The sequence below is a fragment of the Vombatus ursinus genome, unplaced genomic scaffold (genome assembly GCF_900497805.2).
Source record: "Vombatus ursinus unplaced genomic scaffold, bare-nosed wombat genome assembly UNPS02015165.1, whole genome shotgun sequence".
NCBI lineage: Eukaryota > Metazoa > Chordata > Mammalia > Diprotodontia > Vombatidae > Vombatus > Vombatus ursinus.
In genome coordinates this window covers 347778-369217 of record NW_020954943.1, presented here as the reverse complement: position 1 = coordinate 369217, position 21440 = coordinate 347778, and the positions used below count along the sequence as shown (strand labels likewise).

The 21440-nt window shown below is 50.3% G+C and overlaps 2 protein-coding genes across 5 annotated transcripts; both read left to right on the top strand.

Annotated features, from left to right (window-relative positions):
• Positions 1 to 4185: 4185 nt before the first annotated feature.
• LOC114031378 (tRNA (uracil(54)-C(5))-methyltransferase homolog) lies at positions 4186 to 14016 on the top strand. 4 transcript variants are annotated; one of them, XM_027846439.1, is made up of 13 exons: positions 4186 to 4311; positions 5201 to 5452; positions 7368 to 7422; positions 8562 to 8681; positions 8902 to 9001; positions 10267 to 10337; positions 11046 to 11192; positions 11382 to 11476; positions 11559 to 11776; positions 11868 to 11969; positions 12438 to 12557; positions 12689 to 12788; positions 12866 to 14016. In XM_027846439.1, exons 2-13 carry the CDS (start codon positions 5238 to 5240, stop codon positions 12990 to 12992), a joined length of 1470 nt encoding a protein of 489 aa, XP_027702240.1. In that variant the 5' UTR covers positions 4186 to 4311; positions 5201 to 5237; the 3' UTR covers positions 12993 to 14016. The 4 variants fall into 4 exon arrangements, with proteins under 4 accessions (XP_027702240.1, XP_027702242.1, XP_027702239.1 ...); XM_027846441.1 differs by lacking the exon at positions 4186 to 4311 and adding an exon at positions 4667 to 4741; XM_027846438.1 differs by lacking the exon at positions 4186 to 4311 and adding an exon at positions 4680 to 5003.
• Positions 13700 to 21014, top strand: LOC114031385 (zinc finger protein 665-like). Its single transcript, XM_027846448.1, has 4 exons — positions 13700 to 13733; positions 14059 to 14141; positions 14184 to 14430; positions 18596 to 21014. Exons 1-4 carry the CDS (start codon positions 13700 to 13702, stop codon positions 20818 to 20820), a joined length of 2589 nt encoding a protein of 862 aa, XP_027702249.1. The 3' UTR covers positions 20821 to 21014.
• The last annotated feature ends 426 nt before the right edge of the window (positions 21015 to 21440 follow it).

The following is a 21440-nucleotide window of genomic DNA, read 5'->3' as shown; positions in this document are numbered from 1 at the left end:
TGCATTACCTGTTTAGGGCTTAGTGTTGGAGATGAGGATTCAGCTACTTACCCTAAGTTAGAAGGAGGTTGTTGGACAAGTAAACACGCCAACTACGCTGTTTCTTAGGAAGGAGACACAGGAGGGCTTCTAGTACTTGTCTCACTAGTGGGTTCGCTTTTGATCCGGTCAGACAGGAATAGAGTCACAATAAGGGGTTAAATAAGCTTACTTTATTATAGTCTAGTCTTCTCAAAGGGAGTTTGCTGATTTGATGCCCAAAGGGAGCACAGATGCCTACAGCATTCCCTAACAGCCTTTCTCGCTGGGGCTGGAGTGAAGGTGGGGCAACTACCCCTGTCTCAATGGGGTCAATCGAGACCAGCACAACTTGTGCACTCCCTTAAATTCCCTCAAGCCTCAATAAGGGCGAGTTGAGGCAAACACACAGATTCCCCCTCCTAAGCCTTGATGGGGGCTGATCAAGGCACGCACAGCATTCAGCTTGCACATTCACACTTATGGGTATCCCCGGTCACTGACCAGTGCCCACTTGCTTTATATACAGCAACAGACATAGAAAGTATATTGCTAGCAATAGCCTCACAATTTTACATTCCTTCACCCCTATGTCTACCGCAGCTATGCAGTAGAAACTATCTTCAACCATGATCGTGAGAGCTCATATCCAGCACCTAGGAAGTAGAGATTCCTGGGAAGAAAACTCTAAGAAAGAATAACAAGAAATCCACCGTGTACACACTAGAATTCCCCTTCCTTACAGAGGTTTCTCATTTTGAGGTCTTGTTTTTAAATCAGGAAGCAGGGGAGCACGTCCAGAGAACAGGAGGAGGAGCACAGTCTCTGTGGAGTGTGCCCTGTTGCTTGGGAGCTCTAATATATATATGGCTGCCTGGAAGTGGGAGGAAAAGAGGAGAGGCTCTAGTTTTCTGTGTTGCCTGAGAGGTGCCTGAGCAGCCTGGGAGATACTTCTGCCAGCCTTAGGCTGAGGGGGAGGACAAGTACCAGAGCGCCAGCCCCGCTGATTGACCAGTCCAGCTGAGATGTCCAGGACCAGGGAGGGAGTGGTCCCCGGGCCCCCCATCACATTTGGATTGAGGGAGCCCCCTTTTCAGAAGGATATTGACAAGTAGTTGTTTGTCAATTCCAAAAGATGTAATTGCCTTGATAGAGCTAAGCCTTGTGTGAAGGGATCTCCTCCCAAAAGGAGGGCCTCCTGCCTATGCTTGGGCTATGTACATTCTTTGATCTGTCTGGCCTCAAAGAAAATCCTGTTCTTCTGTGACTGTATGCCAGGTGAATCATAGGAAAGGACCTGTTTTGGCTACTCAGGAGAACTTCCTGCATGAGGGATTCCCTAGTGCTGGTGGGCTCCTGCAGAGGCCCCTGGTGGCCCCTGGTGATGTGCTGAGCCTCAGGTGACTCCAGAAATGGGCTCTATAGTTAGAGGGGAGAAGACAGTAGAGTCTGGGAAGTGGGACTGGGGAACAGCCCCTGAGCAAGTCCCTCAATAAGTCTCTCAGAGACAGGCCTTGACTGTTGGTGCTAGAATTGAGGGGGAGGGAATGAGCTGGAGGGGAGTTGGGAGGTTATATGTGTTTGTGATGAGATTAAGCAAAGATCCCTCTATTTCTATATGTTTTTTAAAATAATTTTTTCCCAATTAATGTAGAAACTCCATCTTTTTTAAAGATAAATTTACTTATTATAGGTTAGTCATTGATAAATGCACACATCCCAAAATACGAAGAACCAGAAGAAGAATTTACATGAAACTGAATTTTTTGGGGGAAGTTTGTATTAAATTTCACATCATAGAAATATCATTACCAGGTTTACTTTTTTTTTGCTTTCAAAGACGCATCTTTTCAGACAAACTATGTGGTCACACACCTCGTTCTGAGGCTTCAGAATTGTGGGTTACCCAGGCCAGTATCAGAAAGACTCCTAGTTCAGTGGTGACCCACTTAGCTTATGGGGTATTGGGAAAGACCCGTACGACTCCCACAGATGGTGGACAGAATGAGGAATGGGGGATAGACAAGAGCCTGACGTGGAAGAAGAGTTGGAGGAGCCTTTCCCATGCCTTGGTTGGATGCTCTGGATGGGGGTGGACGGGAGAAGGCTGGGAGGGGAAGGCGCTGAGGGAGGGCATCAGTCCCCAAACCAGTGAGGTCCCAGGCCCAGCAAAGGGCAGAGCAGCAGGCAGGTGTCCAGTGGAGGGGACCAGGGAGGGAAAGGACCTGGGGCTTGTGTCATGGGGGGAGCTTCGAAGGAGTGTGCTTTTCCTGGAGAAGCCGGACTTGGGGAGGCCACAATAACTGTTACCAAATATTTGTAGGGTCTGACGGATTCTGTGTGGGCTTGGTGTCGGGAACAGCTCCCCAGTATTGGAGCCATCCAGAAGGGCTGCAGGCTCTATTAGGTAGTGAGTTCCCCAGCCCTGGTGGGTTTCCCCTGGAGCCCAGCCGATCCCTTGTTAGGGAAACTGTTGAGTTTGCAGTCCTAGGACCTAGATCTTCCCCTGGAAGAGACCTCTGAGGCCATCTAGTCCATCTCCCTCATTTTACAGGTGAGGAAATGGGGCCAGAGAGGTCAGGAGTTACCCAAGGTGACACTAGTTGGAAGTCTCGAATGTCAGACTTGAACTCGGGCCCTGTTCCTTTGATTGAACCCTCTTGCCACTGCACCGAGCTCCCTTCCATTGTTCCTGGTGCCTCTTCCAAGCTCTGAGGTTCTGGATTCTTGGTAGAGCAAGCTCTGGGCTTCTTCCTGCCTCCAGGTCTTTCCCATTCCAAGCAGAGACGAGGAAACCAAGAATACATAAAGGCTGAATATTTGTATCTTGTGTTTGCCTGTGTTGTGTCAGCTGGGGTAAGTGAGAAGTCCGGGGGAGCCTCCGGAAAAGGGCGACGAGTGTCCCCTTTAGGGTGCTGGGGCTGGGCCTGCCGAGTATGACATTCCTGGGCCACCCAGCAGGGGTCCTCCAAGGACCTCGAAGGGCTTGGGGACCGCCAAGCCGTCCAGCTCTGCCTTGGCTCCTGTACCTACTAGCTTTTCTCCTACTTCAGTCCAGCAGTGTCTGCCCTGCCTGGAGTGCTCGTGCTCCTCGTTCCCTCCTCCTGGCCTTCCTGGCTTCCTCCAAGCTCTAGCTAAAGTCCGGCCTCTACAGGAGTTTTTTCCAGAGCCACTTTAATTCCGTGTCTTCCCTATGTTCATTAGCTCCAGCTTAGTTTGTATAGACCTTGCTTCTACATAGTTGTTCACACACTGCCTCCCCATTAGACTGGGAGCTAGCTCCCTGAGACCAGGGCCCATCTTTTGCCTCTTTTTATATCCCCAGTACTTAGCACAGTGTCTGGCACACAGCAGGTGCTTAATAAATTCTTGTTGACTGACTGACTGATCCTCAGTGTATTCTCTGTACAGCTGCCAAAGAGCTCTTCCCAAAGGGCAGGGCTGCCCATGTCACTGGCTTTGTTCAGTAATCTCCAGTATCTCACTCCTCTGTTTGGCATCTGAGGTCCTTCCTCTCCAGCCTTATAATGAGGTAATTTCCTCCCTACACACACTAGGGTGCAGTGAGGCTCCCTTCTTGCCATCCCTCACACATGACTGCCCTTTCCCAATTCCATGCTCTCCTCCCCTCCACCTCTGGAAATTCTGGGTCTCCTTTCTGACCACTTCAAACCTTTCCTCCTTCCCTGAACTGCCCCTAACTTCTGTGCCCTCCCAGATGGACATTTTTATGATGATAAATTGGGTCGCTTTTTTTGTCTCAGCTCCCACCCAGCCCTTAGTCATTGAGTAGGTATGGCATCAGACAAATTGAGGCCTGGGAAAGACCATAATTATGAAAGGCCAAGGTCACCCACTGCATCGGCGCCATCTCTGGTCGGCTTGACTTTTGTCTTGCCACTGGACATCGATGTCTTTGGGCAACTCTGCCTCACTTAAATCTGATTTGCTGGCAGTTCAACACATCACCCTGAGATGCCTTGATCCCCTCGAGAACTGGGCACACCCTATGCCCACACACTGCTCACAGAGTGGAAAGGCCCTTAAGAGAGGAAAAAGCTCTGTTTGTACAAAAATCATAGCAGCCCTTTTTTGTGGGGGCAAAGGACTGAAACCTATCTAAAGGGGGCGCTGTCTGGGGACTAGCTGGCCAGACTGTGGCACGTGAGCGAAAGGCTGGACATAGACCCCTAGAGAGGGAGGAATGAATCTCCACCGGAATACAAAGTATCCAGATTAACAAAAGAAATAGACGATTGCAACAACCCAGTGTGAGAAACCGAAGTTAAAGAGGTACGGAGAAAACTCCAAAGGAAAAATCCGCTACGGGGGCGGGCGAACCGACTAGGGAATTGCATAATTAATTCGTTCCATTATCGCAATGAACTTTTGGAAATCCTATGAAAAGGAAGCGCCTTCGAATCTGCCTATGATACAACCACGGGCCAGAGGGGGCAAGCGGGGGCACGGAGGTGTGGGAGGGGGAAGTGTAAGGGCTGTGTTGGGGCGCATGAGAGCACGTGAGGGGCACGGGGCGGGGGGGGGGGGGTGGGTGGGGGGGTGGAGCCTGATTAGGAATAGGAAGGACGCTCGTCCAGGGCCCCGCCCCTCTGGAGGAGGAGCACCTCCTGCCCGCCCGGAAGTAGCTGCGGCTGGCCTGGCAAGGGGGCTCCCGGCTCGTGTGCTCCTGGTCCGCTCTCGTGCTACCGCCAGTGCTGCCCAGGTCACTGCCAGCCAGCTGACCGAAGTGGGGCGGGCAGCGCCTCTGTCCAGCCGTGCCCCCACTCCTGTGCCTCCCTTTCCCTGCCTTGGTGTTTGTGTCGTAGCCCGAGCTGGCGCCTAATTAGTGCCTATCCCGATTTTACAAGGGGGTGCCCAGAGAGGGGAAGGCAGTGGGCCTACCTGGACCGCAGGCCTCCCATCAGCCCCTTCCACGTGGGACAGCTCTCAGTGAGCTTTGCACTAAAGGCCCTGCGGACTTGGGAGTGAGCCTTCTCCTGCCCTCAGGGAGTTTATGTTCTACCTCGGTGGGGGTGGGGGCGGGGGTGGGGGCCAGAGATGATAAGGGAGAGCCCTGTAGGCAGGGTACCCAGCCTGAGCAAAAGGGTGGAGGGGAGAAAGGCAGATGGGAGGCAGGCCTCTTCATCTCAGCCTTTCTGGTCAGTCTCATGTTCTCATGCAGGGGAAGGTTCGAGTGCTGCTCTTGTCCCAGGGGGCTAATGGCCAGCCCAAGGTCCATCCTGTCTTCTGGGGCTCTCCTTTCCAAAAGAAGACTGCTTCCCTGGTGGGCCTGGGGTCACCAGGGTCAGCACCAGGCATCACTGGCCTCAGCAGGGGAGGGAAACTTCACCCAGGCAGTGTGGGAGCACAGCAAGGGAGAAAGAAAGCACCAGGAAGGGCAGCCAGGCCAAGACCTGAGCTTTTGGCAGGAGAGGTAAGGCTGAGTCCTTTGGTCCCAGGGCCATTGGAGAGCCCCTGGGACCTCTTGGGCAGGGCAGCACCTCCATCCGAACTGGGCTGTATGATTTTCCTTTTTTGTCATGTTGGCCAATCTGATAGGTGTGATGTGGTACCTCAAGAGTTTTGATTTGCCTTTGATTTTGATTTGCATTTCTCTAATCAATAGTGATTTAGAACATTTTTTCATATGACTATAGATGGCTTTAATTCTTCATCTGAGAACTGCCTGTTCATATCCTTTGACAGTTTATCAATTGGGGAATGATTTATATTATAAATTTGACTTAATTCTCTATATATTTTAGAAATGAGGCCCTTATCAGAGATACTGGTTATAAAAATTCTTTCCCAGTTTTCTACTTCTGTTTTATCTTGGTTACATTGACTTTCTTTGTGCAAAAACTTTTCAATTTAATGTAACCAGAATTATCCATTTTGTATTTCATAATGTTCTCTATCTCCTGTTTGGTCATGAATTCTTCTGTTCTCTGTAAATCTGACAGGTAAACTATTCCTTGCTCTCCCAGTTTGCTTATAGTATCAGCCTTTGTGTCTAAATCATGAACCCATTTTGACTTTATTTTGGTATATGGTGTGAGATTTTGATCTATGCCTAGTTTCTGACATACTCTTTTCCAGTTTTCCCGGCAGTTTTTGTCAGATAGTGAGTTCATATCCCAGTGAACTGAGCTGTAAGAAGGTTAGTTGTGGAGAGGAGTCAGGGAGGCCAGTGAGGAGGCCATTGAAATAATCCAGGAGAGCCAGGAGATGCCCTGAACCTGGGGAAAGGTTGAGGACTTGGCAACTGATTGGATGTGGGGTAGGGGTGGCGTGGAGTGTAGGAGAGAAGGGGCAAGGCTAGCTGCTAAGCTGTAAACTGGGGTGACTGTCAGGATGGTGGTGCCACTGAGGAAGATAGGGAAGTCAGAAGGAGAAGTGGCGTTGGACCTCAGGGTGGAGACTGAACTATGACCCTGTTGGAGATGTGAGCTTGGAACATCCCCAACACACCTGGGGGAAGATGGGAGGATTAGAGCCCAGGGAACGAAGGATGACTGGGGACTTGGGTTTGGGAGTTCCCTGCATAGAGATGATCAGTGAACTCTTGGGAGCTGTTGAGAACAGGAGGAGAGTATATGTAAAGAGAGAAAAGAAGAGCACCCAGGACTAAGTCTTATAGAGGGATGAGTGTAGATGAGGAATCAGCAAAGGAGACTGAGGAGGGTGGGTCACAAAAACCCAGAGAGAAGAAAATGGCCCTGAGGACAAGGTGATTAGTTTGGGGGGGTGGGGTCAAGGAGAAGAATAAGAAAACATCATTGGATTCAGCAGGAAAGAAATTGATGGTGACTTATTGAGAGAAGTGGGCGTTGGGTGGGAACCTCTCTCCTGGAGGGAGAAAAACAGAGATCCTTCCTAGAGGGATGAAAACTGGAAAGAGGTAAAATGGATTAGAAGGTCTCTTTCAGATGTAGTCTTACACATAGGAGGCAACTGGGAAACTTTTCCTGGGTCTGGGTGGATGGATGGATGGATGGACAGATGGGTGGGTGAGTGGATGTATGGGTGATTGGATGGGATTGGGTGGATGGATGGGGGTGGGTGGGTACATGGATGGATGAATGGGTGACTTGGATGGATAGATGGATGGATTGGTGGCTGACTGGATGGGTGGATGGATGGATAGATGAATGGGTGGGTGGATAGATGGATGGATGGCTGAATGGGAGTGGGTGGATGGGGGATGTTGGGTGGGTGGATAGATGGGGGTGGGTGGATGGATGGATGGGTGACTGGATGGATAGATGGATGGATTGGTGGATGGATGGATGGATGGATGGGTGGATGGGTGACTGGCTAGATGGAGCTCAGGCCTGGGTTTATTTCAGGTTGGCAGATCAACTGCTGCCCCTCTGGAGACTGAACTATGATGAACAACTAAAGGTGAGGGTCTAACTCTTGAGTAAGAACTAGAATGTACACCCGCAGTATGTGCAGAAGGAGCCTTCTTTGTCCCCTGATTCAGAGAAGCTCCAGGAGGCCCTAATGGTGCAGGCCTGACCCCGGGTCTCTGTGCTTGGCTCTTTCTGCTGACCTGTCCCTCTCTCTTTGATTCTTTTGGGTCATTCCATTTCCCTGGAATCTCAGGCTTGGGTCCTAGCCACCATGGCTCCCTGCATGGCTTCATATTTCTCTGCGGGGCGGGGGGTGGCTAAAGAAGGATGGACCCGGGATTTCTTCCATGTAAGAATCCCCCAGATGGAAAGCTTCCTCTAACGCTTCCTGACCGTTTGTCTGTAACGTGTGACCTCACTGCAGATGGGCCAACCGGGAGGGCTCAGTCACTTCTTCCTTTTAGAGACGCGCTTCGACTGAGGCCTGCCCAGGGGACTCTGGCTCTAGTGCCCACCGCCAGTGTTAACAGTGAGGGGCCAAAAGCGCCCCCTCCAGCACTGGAGTTTGCCACTTTCACAATCGGCTAGTCTCATCCAATTGCTTCAGTTGGCCCTCTTCTCTGTTCCCACCCTTTGTATCCCTGATTTAAAGATGACTCAGGGTTGTGGGGGTGACCATGGCCCCCACTGGGCTGCCCCTTCTCCCAGTGGACTCCGCCACAGGGCATGATTTTCAAACCTCCCCTGGTTTTGTCACAGCCCTGGCACTTACCCTTATGGGGAGGGGGCCTACTGTCTCTACCCCTTCCCAGGGTGAACCCCACCACCCCTCAGCAGCCTGTGGTGAGGGACTGCAGATCAGCTCAGACATCCCTATGGCTCACCACCCCAATACCTGATGTTTCCATGGATTAGGGCAGCCCCTTGCTGGGAGAGAAGAGATACCAGTGGCTTTGGAGGAAGAGAGGAGGCCATTGCAGGCACAGGGACGGGTGGGAGAAGCAAAAGCCCAGTGAAGGAAGAAGATGGGGCAGCCTGAAATAAGACACCAGATTGTGGAGGGCCTTGAATGCCAGGCCCAGGCTAGTGAACACAGTTTGGTGGGTGACAGAAGATTGCTTTGAGCTCTGGGACCAGAGGATGACCAGCAGGGCCAGAGAGAGCCCCATGTCCCTTTGCCTGTTGCAGGTCAAGTTTGAAGTGACCAAGAAGACCTTGGAGCAGCTACAGGGACGTCTCCACAAGCTGGGCGCTGCAGTGGCTGAGACCCCAGGGCTGGGTGCCCTCCTCCAACCTTTCATCCCATCGGTGAGTTCCTTTTTTCTGCTTTGGGACCTAGCCAGGGGCCCCAGTGGTAGTGACCCCATCCATGGCCCCTTCCAGGCCCATTCCCCGTGGGGATCTTGTCCCTTGGCTGTCCACAAAAGACAGGTCATTCTTTTCCTGTCCTTAGGGTTAATGGACAGCCCCTTTTAAACTGCTGCCTCCCCTTCTTCTCCCTCCTTCCCTATCAACCTTCTCTTGCCAGCCTGTCATCGATGGTTACAGAAACAAATCTGTCTTCTCTGTAAACCGGGGCCCAGATGGCCACCCGAGGACTGTGGGGTGCTTCTTGAGATCCCCTGGAGGTGAGTCTGGGGGAATGGACAGGGAAGGACCAGTGGAGACCAGGGAATCTCGTGGCTTGGCTTCCCCAGGGCATTTTCAGATTTGCCATCTCTCTCTCTCTCTCTCTCTCTCTCTCTCTCTCTCTCTCTCTCTCTCTCTCTCTCTCTCTCGCTCTCTCTCGCTCTGTCTCGGACAGCTGGCCTCCTGGTTCCAAAGCCAATGACCATCCTCATTTCCAACCTTCCCTAAAGCTAGCTGCCTTTCTGACTGGTAGTTCTGTGCCTGCATGGGTCTGGTTCAATCCAAGAAGCATTTATGAAGCACCAGGTGTTTTTCTGGGGATACAAAGATAGCAAGGTAGCAGTCCCTGCCCTCAAGGGCTTATCCTCACCTTCCTGATAAATTGAAGAGGAAGGAGGGAGAAGGCGTGAATGGCTAAGGAGATGAGGAAGGGCTTCCTGTAGAAGGCAGCCCCTGATCACAGCCTTCCAGGGAGAAGATGCACAGTGGATGAGGGGTCCCAGGTTTGGGGAAGAGCAAGCAGACTCATCCTGGGAGGGATGAGACAGTTAGCTGTCTTAGGGGCAGCCTCATCTTGAAGAGGTCTGAGTGAGCCATTGGGTCCCAGGAAGAGCCTATTGGGCTGAGCGGGGGCTTCTGTGGCTGACCAAAGGCACCGCGTCTCAGTCGGGAGGGATGCAAGGAGAGTCCGCTTCCTTGAAACCTCCCCAGCCAGTGGGCATCTTGCATGCACTGGAAGACCTCGGGGGAGGGGGAGCCCCCACCTCCGCACTCTGGGACCATTTCGGGGGTTAGGGAGTTCTGGGCATGGAGCTTAACACTGCCTCACTGCACGTCCCACCCATGGCTCCTGAACAGAAGAAGGCGAATCCATCATCCACTTGACGTGGACAGTTAGCAAGCCCCCTGAGGCTTCTCTGACCACACCCCTCCCTGGCCCTTCACCTTCTCCTCAGCTAGTGAGGACTCAGGGCCTGTCCCTCAGGGAGAGGCCAGCCCATCAGTGTCTCTGCTGGACTGTCACCCCCAGAACTGAGCACGTCCCTTGCTCCAGGTGGGGCCTGAGCTGGGCTAGGGGCGGTCACATGAAGTCAACTAGCTGGGGGGAGCCAGACCTTCACTGGTGGCACCGTGACCATGACCTTTTCTTGTTAGGACCTTCCTGGACATCTGCCTCTCCTGCTCAGACACAGTTGGGATCACACATCCTGTTTCTAGAAGCTTTGGAAGAAAACAGGCCAAATAAATCTTGGTTTTTCCTTAGGAAAGACGATTTTCTGTGTACCTGCTGGCTATCTGAGAACCCTGCCTGCCAGGCACCTCCAGGTTGCCCAGGTAAGAAGGGCCCAGGGGAGCTGAGTACTGGCTGGGGGCTGGGGTCGTGGGGGGGGGACCCAACCAGCCAGGTCTTCCGCCCCCAGAGCCAGGCATCTTTGCCCAGATTCACCCCCATCTGCTCCACCATCTTGACTCTCTTGTGACAAAGCTCAGGTCAGCAGAACACACTGACTCCTTGACCTGTTCCACATTCACATTGGCCCCCTTTAAGGTCCAGGGCTTAGATACCCTGAATGGGGGTTAGAAGAGGCCCGTAAAAAAGGCTCACCTAGATGCCCGTCAGATGGGCACCTTCAGACCCATCTGGGAGCCGGCTTGGGAGAAGCAGAGGAGGAGACTGGTTGAGACCCTAGAAATGTTGATACAGAGAGAAACACAGGAAGAAATTGTTCTCTCCATTCAGAGCTTCCCTCCCTTGGCAATCGAGGTGGGGGGCCACAGGTGTGAGAGGAGGCAGGCGTTGCCAGACATGCTAGTGGGTCAGTCTGTTTCTGAACTGTCACCGTAAAGAGCCGCTGGGGGCCCTTGGTCACCCAGCCAAAGGCTAGACTTGAACCCAGGACTTCATGGCCCTCGGTAGAGGCACAGACTGTACCTCAAGTTGGACCCAAACATGGATGTCACACCAAGCAGGGACACTGGGGGGTCTCCCTTCTCTGACTGGGCCCCAGGGGTTGGCACTGCCCCATCTTTTCGGCTTCCCAGTGCTATGAGATGTTTCTGCGACAAACCCCCCTGGACCCCAGCCTTGACATTCACCAGCTTGGGCCCTGGCGTCGACTCAGAGTGCGGACCAGCAGCCAAGGCCATACCATGGCCATCATCACTTTTCATGCCCAGGGACTAAGTCAGGTAAGAGCCTGTGGCTCCGTGGTGGTGGAGCTGACGGGAAGAGGGCTGTGACCCGGGTGATGCCCTGGGAGTCAGGCCCCAAGGTCAGCCTGGCGGTGGGCCTGGGCAGCTGTCATGGAGCTGCGCCTCGTGTCCGGGGGGCAGGGCTGGCCATCTCTGTCCATAGCTTCTCGTTTTGGGTCCGAGCAGGAGGATGTCTGTGCTCAGAAGCAAAGAGCCAAGGAATTCTTCATGTCAGGACAGGGGTCTGTGTGTGACCTGACCTCTCTCTACCTGAAGGAGAGGTGAGCCTGGTAGGGTTCAGGACCCAGGCTGGGGCTGCTTGTGGGGGCCATTCCTCATGGGCTGCCCCATCTCCATCTTCAGGGTCACACCCAGCCCACAGCAATCCTGCTGCCACCACTACCAGCTGCTGGTGGGAGAGCCCCACGTGTTTGAGGACATCCTTGGCTTGAAACTTCGCATCTCTCCAGGGGCCTTTTTCCCCCCAAACACGGGCGCCACCGAGGCTCTCTTCCGGGTTGTGGCGGAGCTGGGCGGGGTGGACCAAAGCACTGTGATCCTTGACCTTAGCCACGGCACAGGTCGGTGGCCGCTCACCCAGGGCAGGAGGGATGGGGAGGGAGTCTCATGGCCTCCGTCCCTGATCCTGGCCTCTGACTCTCCTGTGTACAGGTGCCACGGGCCTCTCCCTGGCTCGGTGGGCAGCCCAGGTCCTCAGCCTGCGATTGGTCAGGCAAGCTGTAGAGGATGCCAGGTGGAGTGCAGCCTTCAATGGTACAGGAGAGGGTCTGGAAGGCGTGCTTCTTACCTCTTTGGGAGGTGTGGGCAGGCAGCAGGGGGGAGAGGGGCCAAAGGCCTGGTGTGCCTGGTTCTCACCAGAATCCCAGTCACCTCAGAGGTCAGGGGTGTATGGATAGATCTCAGAGGGTCTGTGAACTTGGATGGGGGCGTGGGTAGAGGAGATGGTAAAATCATGGTAAAATCATCTTTATTTTTCCTTGCCTCTATCCCAGATTGAGAATCTCCTATTCTTTAACTGTGTGAGGAGGGGTGGGGCCGGCGGGGTCTGTCACACAAACTGGCTTACAGACCCCTGAGGAGTCCTCACTGGGCACCCACAAAAGACCCCTGGGGCCTAGCAGAGCCAGGCCAGTCCCACCCCCCCCCCAGCCCACTTGGGATCCGGGGAAGAAGGGGGAGGGAGCCTCTGCCACACTCGAGGGTAGTGCCTTTATCCTGCAGAGATCACCAATTGGGAATGCCGGCGGTATGACATGGAGAGGGCTGTGGCCTGGCTCAGAAAGTTCCAAGGGGATGGTCAGGCACTGATGGCTCTGGTGGACCCTGCGGGTGCTGGACTGTGTAAGCATGTACCCTGGGACTCATCCCCCCAGCTTGAGGGATCCCAAGGTTTTCCCTGAAGGCCGGCCCTCAAACCTGAGGCAGCCTCGCTTTGATGTTTATCCCCCCCCCCCCCCCATTTCTGCCACCAGCTCACAAGGTCATTCGCGCCATCCGGGGCTGCCCAGCTATCCAGAAGCTAGTGTTCATCTCTGGCCGGCCTCATGCGGAAGACATGGACGCTTTCTTTCAGTGAGTGAGGGAGGCCTGAGCTGGGGAGGTGTCCACCAGGGGGCTCTGGGGCTGACCAAGGCCCTCGGTGTCTGCAGGCTCTGCTGCCCTGTGTCCTCTGGCCAGGACCTCCCAGGTGAACCTTTCACACTGAGCCAAGCTGTGCCCGTGGACATGTTGCCGCACACTCTGTCTTCGCAGCTGGTTCTGGCCTTCACCCGCTGACCCACAGATGGAGGGGCCCGGCCTCACACCCAGCTCCCCTCATCCCATTGTGGCGGGGGAGAGTGGGTGCCCATTTTGCTCAAAGGGAACTCTCAATAAATGGTCATGGACAGAATCTGCAGGGTCCAAGGCTTGTTGTGGGCCTCCCGGTGTGGATAAAGTGGTTTTCATGGAGTGATATCCAGCTCCTTGGCCATTTGACCAGCAGGGAAGGGGACACAGGGGAGAGTTGGGGACCTGGACCCCCAGCCAGCATCACCCTGGATGTGCAGCTGGACGGGAAGCAGTGGTGGGTGGAAGCCCTGGGCTCAAGGTTCTGATTCTGACTGAGCTGGGCACAGACTGACCCTGTCCTTGAATGGGCAGGGTCAGAGGACACAGATGGCTGGGGGGGGGGGGCGCTTCACAGCCTCTCTTTGGAGTTCTTTATTTCCAGCGTCTTCCTCCTTCCCATTTTACAGAGGAAACTGAGGCACAAGCAGAGGGTCCAGGGGAGCGGCCGGGTTGGGGCAGAACCCTAGGGGCCGTTTCAGCCCCCGCTCGGGATTAGGGCCAGTGCTCTCGACCTCCTCCCAGCAGCCCATTTTCTCTTCTGTTGGGCTGGAGAAGGGTCGGGCCCTGGCACTGCCCTATCCTTCCCAGACTCCCGCCCCGCCCCCACAGGGTCCCAGAGCCACCGAGACAGCGCCCACCTCCCGCTGGTCCACATGACCATGGCTCTGCCTCCCCCACCCCAAGAAGGTCCTGAAAGCATAGAGATGAGTGACTTCCGGGAAGTCATCTTCTGTCATCTTTCCCAACTTGCTGGATGTGAAGTGAAACCTTGGGCTTGTTAGGGATTTCAGCTGTTCTTTCCCATGGTTATTACTGGTTTGCCATTCTTTCCAGGATGTTTTGTGCCTGCCCTTTGACCCCTTCTGTGTTGTGGAGTGGCTTTTGGCCCCCTCTTTTTCCGTTAGTTGTCCACATGTCTTGGATCTCAAGCCCTTTTAAGAAATATTAAATACATAGGTTTTTTTCCCCAGTTGACTGCTCCGCTTCTCCAGCTAAAAGCGTTATCATTCAGTCAATGAACGGCCACGGAAAAGCACCCGGGACCCACGTGACCTTGGCACCGCCCCGAACCAGCGAGATGACTCGGCCTCCGGGGTGCCTAGAGCGCCCCGGAAGTGCGCTGGGCGGGCGGGGTAGCGGCGCAGACCCACGAGCGAGCGGGGGCACTTCCTGTCTACCCCTTGCTGGGACAACGTGGGCCGTGGGTTCAAGTACCGGCGCGGAGCCGAGGGCGCTGACCCCTCTCCCCCGGGGCTGTCAGAAGGAGGTGTCAGTGGCGCCTCCCCCCGCGTGGGTTTCCCTCTGGCCCCCCACCACACGTGGGTGACCTGTGGGGGCGGGGCACCAGCGGGGCCTCCCCCCGTGGGTCTTCTCTCCTTTCTAAGTAAGTGTCCCCTCCCCTTCGTGCGTGAGCTCCGGGTGGGGACATCTCCCCTCGCCCTGCCCGCCCCTGGGTGTCTGGGGGGGGGGGGTCAGCAGTGCCTCCTCCCGTGGGGTCTCCCAACCCTGCGGGGGTGCTCCCGCCCCTACGAGCCTTGGGTGTCCTCTTCCCCGCGTGGCCGTGTGTCTCCCCAGAGCTGGGGTCCCGCTGGGTAGGGGGCTTCGGGATGGCGGCCACTGGGGCCTCCCGCCCCCGACGGGTGAGACCCTTGCCCCCCTCCCAGCTGCCATCACGGATGGGACTGGGTAGGGGGGGAAGGGCAGGACACCCCAGGATCTTCCCCTTGGGGACCCCAGCCCAGCCTTCCAGTCCTCAGACTTCTCAGGGATGGGGGAAGGAAGGGGGAGCCCCCATAGGCAGGTGAGGGAGGGAAAGCATTATGCAATTAGGACCAGGCCGGGTATCTTTGGAAATTTTGGGGTATCTGCCTCAGCGAGAGGGTCCTGCCTCCTCCCCCTCCTTTCCCCTCCCCCCCATCCCAGGGCTCCGCTCTGATGTGACCCGTCTGCAGGTCTGGGGTCCCGCCCCCGAGATGCTAACTGCGATGGAGCAGCCCGTCTCAAGGACCTTCTTCTTTCCACCTGTGAAGGTCGAGCTGGAGGGGATGACCCAGGATCTGCTGCCCAAGGGAAAGAACGGTGAGCCGGGGGCCTGTTCTGGTCTGCTCTGGGGTCTCCCCCTCCAGCCTGTGAAGTTTGAGCTCTTGTCACAGGTTTGCCTAATTGGTAATTCAGGAAAGCTGGACCATAAACCTCCCAGACCATAATTACAGGTGAGGAAGATAATAGGGGTTCTGTCTGTTTGAGTTTCAGACCCAACTGAGCCCAGTTTTTGTCTTAGGGGACATTTCTCAGCTTGGGTTGTTATCTCTAGTGTTTGATTATGGCTCAGTTTCCCACAGGGGTTTAACAAGCACGACTTGTCTTGTCTCTGCTGACAACTTCCCCAGGGAAATGGGTAGATTAGGGTTATCCTCATTTTACAGAGGAAGCAACTGAGGTTCACAGAGAGGAAAGCATTTGTCTCTGAGGCAGGGGTCCAAGAAAGTGGATGGGAAAGATTTCATCTTTATTCCTCTGTGAAGTCTAGGGCTGGTCATGGTGTGTTTGGGTCCGAGCCGTGGCAGGGTGGTAATCTTGTGGGCCTAGTTCCAAATGGCTTTCCGGAACAGCCAGAAGGATCCAGAGCTCCCCAGGAAGGCAGCGATGTCCCCACTGCTTCACCCCCTCTGGCTTTGACTGCTTCCATTTTCTGTCATCTTTCCCAACTTGCTGGATGTGAAGTGAAACCTTGGGGTTGTTAGAGATTTAAACTGTTCTTTCCCATGGTTATTACTGGTTTGCCATTCTTTCCAGGATGTTTTGTTCCTACCCTTTGACCCCTTCTGTGTTGTGGAATGGCTTTTGGTCCCCTCTTTTTCCATTAGTTGTCCACATGTCTTGGATCTCAAGCCCTTTTAAGAAATATTAAATACATAGGTTTTTTTTCCCCAGTTGACTGCTCCTCTTCTCCAGCTAAAAGCATTATCATTCAGTCAATGAGTATTGGTTTTGTTCTCGAGCAAGTTTTTCTCATTGCAAGTAATCAGTTACCAGTTTTGTCTTTTAAGATTGCCACTGTCCTTTGGTTGGTTAAGAATTCACCACCACCCGTGGCTGTGAAAATGGAGATGATTTACTTCTAACTTTTTAATGATGTGATCATTAAAATTCTGGCCATTGACCAACTTTGAATCGATTTTGGAATATGGTGGAAGACATTAGTCTAAACCTAATTTTCGGCCAGAGTGTTTACCCTGGGGTTATTGCGTTCTGTTATTTCCTGAATCTGTTTTGTCCAGTCTGGGGAGCTTGTTGGGCAGTAGCCCAAGGGTTGGAAAACCTGAGCTCCTGTCCGGCCTCAGACACTCTGTAAAATAGGATTATTGTGAAGAGGATCAAATGAGAAAATATTCATAAAGCACTTTATGTACCTTAAAGCTCTAAGTGCTAGCTATTCCTAGTTGTGAATCTGTTCCATGGATAGTTTTCTGTTTGTTAATCTCTGCCAGCTGATTGGGATGATTGCTCCTACTGTGAGGTCTAAAAATGCTATTTACTGATGCTTCAGTCCTTCCTTTCTTCATTATTTCCCCAGATTCTCAGGATATTTTCTTTTACGAAAAGAATGTTGTTATTTTGTCTCACTCTGTAAAGGGTCCCTTTGGAAGGTTGATTGGTATAGCGCTAAATTGATAGATTAACTTCAGCAGCTGTGTCACTTGTATGATTGGCACTGCCCGACCATGAGCATTGAATTTTTTTCCAGCTATTGAAGTTGTCTTTTATTGCACAACCGTTTTGTAATTGTATCCATCAGGTATTGATTGACTCACAGCTATTTTGTGTATTTTGTAGTTCTTTTGAGTGGGACTTCTCTTTTTATTATTAGATTCTACTTTTGTAGTAAAGTAGTTGATTTTTGTGAGTTTGTTTTGTAGTCTAAAACTTTACTGAAGGCCTTAATTGTCTCTGTTAGTTTCTTTGCTGATGCCTAAAACTTTAAAGTCATTTCACATAGGAGTAGTTTTGTATCTTCTACAAATCTGTAGACTTTTAATTCTTTCACTTGTCATTTCTATTGCCAGTATTTCTAGAATTATTTCAAGTCATTGGGAGGGAATCCTTCCTTTACTACTGTATTTAATGGGAAAACTTTGAGTTTCTTTACTGCATAAATGATAGCTTTTGGTTTTGAATGTTTTTATTCTTTATGATTAATTATGTTGATTGTTTTCCTAATGTTGAACCATTCTTGCATTCCAAGTATATATCCAGCTTGATAATAGAAAATGATTTTAAAGTAGTAAATTGCTGTAATCTTTTAGCCACAATTTCATTTAATTTCTTTTTAAAAACCTGTTTGTTAATAATATTGAGAATAATTCTCTTTCTTTGCTTTATCCTTTGCTAGTTTAGGTATTAGGACTATATTTGCCTCATAAAACAAGTTTGGTAAACTTAACTAACCCTAACCCTAAAGTGTTTTGGTTGAGTTTTCCAGTTCATGTGGACCGGGAAGTTTTTTTCCCCCCCTTTGGTAGCTCTTTTACAGTTAGTTCTCTCCTTTCCTATGATTGGAATATTTAAGATCTCTATTTGGGGTTTTGTTCATTTGAATATTTAACATTTTGGTAGGTCTTTACTTCTTTTACTAATTCCCAAGTGCAGCTTTCTAACCACTATACCATGCTGTGTTTTGTTTATTTTTTTCTGGAGGTGATTTGGAACTTCTTTTGATTGTGCTTTGTTTTCTGAATTCTGGGCAGCTTTCTGGTGTTATTTTCTGCATTAAGGAATTCAGGTTTTTTAATTGACACATTATGGGAAACCTATGATTCTTAAATTGCCTTTGCAATTTGCAAATTTGCAAGTTGATTTCAAGGTCAGTAACTTTGGCTTGTATAGAGATTATATGTTCTTTCAAAATGTTTATCTTTGAATCATAATCCGAAAGTCCAGAGGTATGAAGATGGATCCTACCACCTAACTACTCCTAGACATGATGGACTTAAAATCCAAAATGAAGCATGCATTTTTGGACATAGCCATTGTGGGAATGTTTTGCTGGATTATGTGTTTTATTTTTTGGCTTTTAATTGTTTTATTTGGGAAGCAGCAGGAGAGAACAGAAGGAAGAATACACAAATAGGACAGCTTTGAAAACTGTATTGAATTATAAACCTAAAAGGAAAAACTAGTTGTATATAATAGATTCATAGTTTCATTTATAATTCTCTTTCTTGCTATATAAATGCAAATGTTCATTTTTCTTGGTGTTATGGTCAGAACTTTCTTTAAAAATGACTTCCAAGTTCCCTTCTGTGATTTTTGCGGGTTCTGTGGCCATTTAGTGCTGGTAGGCAAAGGGCTTCATCACTAAGGCAGATCTGGAACCCAAGTTAAGATTGGATTATTTTGCCTATCTGTCCATAGGCAGTTCTAGGACCATAATCTGGACTGTGTTCACATTTGGCCCTTCTTACATCTTCCTCACTTTTCATCCCCTAAAGCAGCTTTCATCTGTATTCTTTTTCACACTCTCATTTTCTGTTTTGTCTTTTTCTAAGGTGATGAGGACAAGACAGGGAATGGAGAGACAGCATTGAAGCATGAAATTGTAGACAGCAGTGATTGGCTTTTCCAAGCAGAGGACAAACCAGACGTGCTTAGTGAACATGGAAATTCTTTTATCCGGAGTGAAGAGATGACTTTGAAACAGAGAATCCTAGATCATAACAACCAGCTCTTCCTCCACACAGAGGAAAAACCAAGCCTGCTTAACAAATATGAAGACTTTTTCAGCAGTCAGAATTCAGCCTTAGTTGGATTTAATGTATTCCAAACTAATGAGGCACCGTATGACTGTCAGAAGTGTGGAGAACGCTTTGTTACCGTGTCCCACCTTACTCAGCACCAGAGCATTCACACTGGACCAGGGCGCTACGTGTGTTATGAGTGTGGGAAAAGTTTTACCCGAAGCTATCACCTCATCCGGCATCAGGTTGTTCATACTGGAGAGAGACCCTTTTCGTGTAAAGAGTGTGGGAAAACTTTCAAGAGAAAATCAACCCTCATTGAGCACCAGAGAATTCACACTGGAGAGAAACCTTATAGATGTAACAAATGTGGTAGAGCCTTCAGTCAAAGCCAGAATCTCCTGGAGCATCAGAAAGTACACACTGTTGAAAAACCTTACAAATGTGATGACTGTGGGAAGGCTTTTAGTACCAGCTCCAGCCTCCTTCAGCATCAGCTCATCCACACAGGAGAAAAACCCTACAAATGTGGTGAATGTGGGAAAGCCTTCAGAAATAGCTCAAGCCTGCTTCGGCATCAGTTCATTCACACAGGAGAAGAGCTTTACAAATGTGATGAATGTGGGAAAACTTTGAGTAATCGCTCAAGCCTTTTCCAGCATCTAAAAATTCATTCTGGAGAGAAACCCTATCATTGTAATGAATGTGGGAAAGGCTTCATTCGTAACTCATACCTCATTGAACATCAGAGAATTCACACAGGAGAGAAACCTTATGCATGTAAGGAGTGTGGAAAGACTTTCCGACGTTCCTGGTACCTCACAGAGCATCAGAGAAGCCATGCCCCAGAGAGAGCATATAGATGCGCCGAGTGTGGGAAAGCCTTTAGAGACAGCTCGTGTCACTTCCATCATCAAAAACTACACATGGGAGAAAAACCCTTTGGTTGTAATGAGTGTGGTATGGCTTTCGGGCGCAAGTCACGGCTTCTGGACCATCAGAGAATCCACACTGGAGAAAAACCCTACGAATGTGAAAAATGTATGAAGAGTTTTAGCCACCGTTCACAACTCCTTGAGCACATGAGAACTCATACTGGAGAGAAGCCTTATGAGTGCAATAAATGTGGGAAGTCATTTACTAGGAATTCTGGCTTTATACGTCATCAGAAAATCCACACTGGGGAAAGGCCCTATGAATGTAACCAATGTGGCAAATGTTTTAGCAATAGTTCATTTCTTATTGAGCATGAAAGAATCCATACTACAGAGAAACCTTACAAATGTGATGAATGTGGGAAAGCTTTCTGTAAGAAATCATACCTCACTGGACATCAGATCACTCACACCAAAGAGAAACCCTATGAGTGTCGTGAATGTGGGAAATCCTATAATCGGCGTTTCCGTCTTATTGAGCACCAGAGAATTCACACTGGAGAGAAACCCTATGAATGTGGAGAATGTGGGCGATCATTTAGTCGAAGTGCACTTCTTATTGGACATCAGATAATTCACACCAAAGAGAAGCCCTATGTATGTAATCAATGTGGGAAAGCTTTTAGTCTGAGAAAACATCTTGTTCAACATCAGAGCATCCATAATGATGAGAAACCTTATGAATGCAACGAATGTGGAAAAGCCTTTAGGCACAAATCTACATTTCGTGATCATCAGAAAGTTCACACTGGCGATAAACCCTGTAAATGTAATGAGTGTGGGAAATCCTTCAATCGGACCTTTCATCTGATTGAACACCAGCGGACTCATACTAAAGAGAAACCCTATGAATGTAATGAATGTGGGAAGTGTTTCAGTCGAAGCTCAGTCTTTACTCAGCACCAGAAAATTCATAGTGAAGATCATAAACCTTTTGAATGTAATGAGTGTGGAAAATCTTTCACTCGAAATTCAGTCTTTATTAAACACCAGAAAATTCACACGAAAGAGAACAAACCTAATGAATGTGGGAAATCCTTCAGTCAAAACTCAATCTATATTCAACAGCAGGAAATATATCCTAAAGAGAATCTAGATTAATGAAGAGGTTTTTGTTGGGATGTCACAGCTTTTTCAGAATTGAATATTACACTTGGGGAGAGGTGGTGATGGTGAGGAAAGCCTTTGTCAGACCTCAAGCTTTTTTTAGCACAAATGGGTTTACCAGGAAGCAAACCAGGGATTCTGATGGATAGAAACTTAAATTATAATTAAATTTATCCAAGACTGCTGTCTTTTGGGAAGTGATCTGTCTTTAGAGGGCAGTTCTCTCTAATCAGAAATACAGGGAACTTCCATGGGACCAGTTACAGCTTTGACAGTGTTGGGGAGGTGTACTGGAAATATCAGCAAGCTGTGACCAAGCCATCTCTTCTGGAAAGGAGTTCACCCCATTTTTGTGTGTGCCGGGTGAGCTAATGTTTGGTAATATAAATTATATTAATCCAGAATAGTAGAAACGAGGTTATCATGTGTTACCAGCTCAGCAAAAGCTTAAATGCTGGGGACACTACCTGAGTCCCTTAAAAAAAGTTTCATTTTACCACTTTTTTTTTTAACCCCATGTAATGGTAGATCCTCCTTCCCTGCTTTCTCCGCTATGGAATCCTCCCTTACAACAAAGACGGTCAAGCAAATTAGGCTCACAAAATGACAGTGTC

Coding starts and splice junctions, on each gene's coding strand:
- LOC114031385 (XM_027846448.1), top strand. CDS start 13,700: ATGACCATGGCTCTGCCTCCCCCACCCCAAGAAG. Junction 13,734..14,058: donor GCCTCCCCCACCCCAAGAAG/GTCCTGAAAGCA, acceptor GTTATCATTCAG/TCAATGAACGGCCACGGAAA. Junction 14,431..18,595: donor GGGTCTTCTCTCCTTTCTAA/GTAAGTGTCCCC, acceptor TCTTTTTCTAAG/GTGATGAGGACAAGACAGGG.
- LOC114031378 (XM_027846437.1), top strand. CDS start 5,187: ATGTTCTCATGCAGGGGAAGGTTCGAGTGCTGCTCTTGTCCCAGGGGG. Junction 7,423..8,561: donor ACTATGATGAACAACTAAAG/GTGAGGGTCTAA, acceptor TGCCTGTTGCAG/GTCAAGTTTGAAGTGACCAA. Junction 12,789..12,865: donor GACATGGACGCTTTCTTTCA/GTGAGTGAGGGA, acceptor CGGTGTCTGCAG/GCTCTGCTGCCCTGTGTCCT.